The sequence below is a fragment of the Cibotium barometz genome, chromosome 39 (assembly GCF_041138505.1).
Source record: "Cibotium barometz isolate CiBa-2024 chromosome 39, ASM4113850v1, whole genome shotgun sequence".
NCBI classification, from domain to species: Eukaryota; Viridiplantae; Streptophyta; class Polypodiopsida; order Cyatheales; family Cibotiaceae; genus Cibotium; species Cibotium barometz.
The window spans coordinates 23,860,940-23,864,789 of NC_141084.1; the positions used below are offsets into that span (position 1 = coordinate 23,860,940).

General features: G+C 44.3%; 1 protein-coding gene across 1 annotated transcript; it reads right to left on the bottom strand.

Moving 5' to 3' along the window:
• Nucleotides 1–445: 445 nt before the first annotated feature.
• Nucleotides 446–3,118, bottom strand: LOC147615895 (uncharacterized). Its single transcript, XM_086778000.1, has 5 exons — nucleotides 2,994–3,118; nucleotides 1,593–2,337; nucleotides 1,270–1,344; nucleotides 1,063–1,154; nucleotides 446–917 (listed from the first exon to the last, which is right to left on the bottom strand). Exons 1-5 carry the CDS (start codon nucleotides 2,996–2,998, stop codon nucleotides 710–712), a joined length of 1,125 nt encoding a protein of 374 aa, XP_086634126.1. The 5' UTR covers nucleotides 2,999–3,118; the 3' UTR covers nucleotides 446–709.
• Nucleotides 3,119–3,850: the final 732 nt, after the last annotated feature.

The window sequence follows — 3,850 nt, forward strand, 5'->3', positions numbered from 1 at the left end:
GTAAAGGGGGCGCCCATGCATGGGCGGTCACTTTTTTAGTAAACGTAGGCATGGGCAGTTGGTGTGTAATGGGGCACGCCCATTCAAGAGTGCACAAGGCACTTTTTGGCTGCTCACATGTTGGGTAGTATTGTGACACCCTTAGACGGTCTTTATCCCGCCTTAAAATCTCAACCAATTTTTTTGAAATCTGGCTAGTAAAAGTAAACTAGAATACTGTTTTTTTTTTGGAGCACTGCTCCACTCAATCCAATCAAGCGGCAAAACTCCATTTCCACAAAGAAGAGAATTTTATTCAAAACAATGAGGAATGGTTTTTGACCGTCAAGTGGCCCAAAACGTTACCTGAGTACACTGAGTCCGATCAAGCGATTCCACTTTCAACTAGATGCTCATTAACCATGGTTACATGAAGGTCATCAAACTGAAAAGGGTATCACAAGTATATCAATAAGGCCAGCAGGATTTCTTTAAACACAGGCCAAGAATAAACCTTTCCATGCGACATGGAGGATCAAGGTAATGATCAGAAACCTCCAGTATAATGCTGAAAACTGCAGATTTAGGAGATAATAAAAGAAACAATCGCTTATGTACAAGGCAAATCTGAGAACTTGAATTTACACTGCTGGGTGTTTAAAAATGAGTAAGAAGCTTTGACCCTTAGAAACAGTACTGTTCTTCTGTGGCACTGCTGGCACCGGCCTGCTTAAAATATCAACACTCGAGGAGTTGCCAGGCTTCGCAGCACCTGGCAAGGCAAGCTCCAAGGTATCTTCGAATTCAATGACAGAGACTCAAGGTCTGGACAATGAGGCGCACTGTGAGGCATTGCGAGTCTTGCCTGTTTCTTAGAAACGTGCATTGGGGCCTTGGGCACGGGAAGGTGAAACGCATTCTCTGAAACCCCATGTCCACTGCAGGAAACAAACAGATGGTTGCAAGTACTAACAGTCTTCAGAGTTTCAGGTCCTTGGAAAACAACATGCATAATAGAAATTCACCATTTGTGAACTTGTTTGTATTCATGGACCTAAATCTGAGGAAACACTAGAAACCTACCATTGATAGCCTGCATCTAGCAGCCAAAACTTGCCTTTCCCTTCTCTCTCAGGAGTTGTGAAGTTGAAATGTGAATGCCAAGCTATTGAAACCTGCATCCCAATATCAATGCAGGTTTCAACATCTGTCTAGCAAATCCTAGCTGTATCACGCTAAGGTCATACAAAGCACTTGCAGAAACACAAACACAGATAGATGTAGACTCACGGCTTTCTGCAATCTTCTGCAAGCTTGAGGGACAGATTCGAGATCATGATGTTGAAGACAACATACAATCTGCACCTAAACAGACAGAAACGAGAAAAGAATTTCGAGATCATGATGTTTAAGGCAACATACAATGCACACCTACACAAACGCTTACAAGAAAAAAATCTCCATAACAGAAGCATAAAGATGGAGATGTGGTGCATGAAGCATTCATGCAAGCTTTCAACGATACCATTAACTGCCAAGGAAGTCAACTTACAATTAAAAACTGGTCAAAAGAGATGATAACCAAAGCACAATAAGACATCATCCATTCCTACCAGCAGATCAAATGGCAGCCTCTCTAGGTAAGAATCGCCAGCATGGTCTGAAGCTTTGTCTTCGGTGAAGCTTAATTTGAAAGAGAGGCGACTTGAAGGGGTCGATGGACTTCTTGGATAAGAAGGAGAGGAGCATGAAGTTTGGGTGGTATCGCTTGAAGTGGAACAGGTGCACTCATTGGAGCACCTAGAACTTTCTATGTTATGTATCCCTACATCTCTTTCCCTCGCAGTGGTGGTAGAAGCATAATCCAAGTCTACAGCTCCCTTTCTTCCCCTTCCTATCGTAGCATCCCTTTCCCTTCTTCTGGTGGTAGAAAGATAGGCCCTATCTGCCTCGTTATCTTCCTCTCTTTCCCTCCCGATGGTGGTAGACGGGTAGGCTCTTTCTTTGTCATAAATCCCTACATCTCTTCTCCGACCAATGGTGGTAGAAGCATAGTATCTGCCTCCTGCAGAATCCACAGTTTGCCGCACATCTTGCAATGCTCCTAACATAGGCCGTTTCTTGTTCTTGGAAAACTGATCTGTCTGTGAGGACAACCTGCCGGAGTTGCTCGCTCCTGCAGGACTTATTCTTCCCTTGTTTGAAGACAGTCCCTCTCCTGCTGTGGTGACCTCCTTCCGACAGTAGGGTAGGATTAAGGTATGACAAGTCAAGAAAGGATCTTGCTTTTGGCCACCATGGATAAAGTACTTGCTGCTACGAGGGCTCGACACGGAACCGTACTCGGCACTCTTGAACCTGCACGAAAGACCATCCAAGCATCGCAAAAGGTCATGAATCGTAGCAGGAAGACAACCTCCTCTTCCAGCGATGAAAAGCAAAAGTTCATGACAGTGTAGCACAAGACATAAAAATTGTTATAAAGCAGTAGACAGGAATTGTGTGGATGTAACTGCAAACAGTACATCGTTGAGAATCCATGGACAGCGCAAGTTCCAAAATAAAAGAAGAGACAAGAAATCGTTTGAGCCGATGGCAACAAAATACGAAAAGATGTAGCAGAAGACTTCTAATTGCTCAATTTAAGCGAGAGGAAGCCATCATCTGTTCAGGAAACCATAAACGTCCAATTTGAGCAAAAAAAGATGGTGTAGCAGAAGACATAGATCGAATCGTCGTCTGTTCAAACCCTAAACAGAAGAAGAGCGAACCAGGTTTGCAGATTTCAAACAAAAAGTCGTGCATATGACTCATTCTGCGGAAGATGCGAGCAAGAAGCTCTAGTTCTGGCAGGTAAGGGTTTGCGAAGCAGAATGCAGAAGCTTGAACTTTAGGATCATCTGAGCAAGAACGGATGACTTGAAGAGAGAGATCGAATCATTTATCTGTTGCTCGAAGAACCTTGAAAGGCAGAAAGGGGAAGCAAATTTGCAGATTTAGAATGGAGCTTTTACCTCATTGTGGGAGACGCCAGACGAAAGCTTGATCGGACGTGCTAGGGAGAAGAAACGAGCAGCCTAATCTGATAGGATTTCAGCAAAGAGATGGACGAGACAGCGTTAAGGATCTCAAAACAAGCGAAAATTAGGGTTTCAGTAAGGGGGGGGACAACTGTCCAGGCTTTTGTACTGGTTGCGCCACGTGTCAAACCCCCCCCGTTTTTGCCAGTTGGACCTCTTTGGTGGTGTTCGTTGACCACACGTGCGCTTTTGAGCACGTGCCACCGCCGTACAAGTGTTGCCTTTTGACGGGCACCCTTGCCCCGTCAAATTTGACAGGAAAGGGATGAAACTTAACCATTTACATGTAATTTATGACGGCTTAGAAATATTCTGGCATGTTCTTTAAGTCCAAAATACCCAAAAACATTCAAAATCTCACCCATCAAAAACCATGCATGTTCACGCTACTTGAAGGAGCCAAGGGGGATATGTGTGACTTTACTTTCAAAATTTGAAAGGATTTCAAAATAGGAATTTGAAATGCCTTCCATCTTCACACTGCCATTTTCTATGCTCGCCCAACACGCGTTCGTGCCTTGCTTGATTGTGCTGCCTGCTTCTCTTTCTTGCCATTGCACGAGCCCATGCCTTGGTGTGGCATTGCGCTTGACTGCACTTTGTGTACTTCTCTTGCCACACTGTAGACCACGACTACCTAGTTCTCTTGCCCCCTTCCCAACACATGCTCTTCTATGCTACTGCAATTACCATATAAACTCCACGGTCTCAACTAATCTTCCCATTGTCTTGTCGCACCCACAAGAATGTTGTTGTAACTCATAGCTTGAGTTGTTGAGCTATTGCGTCTC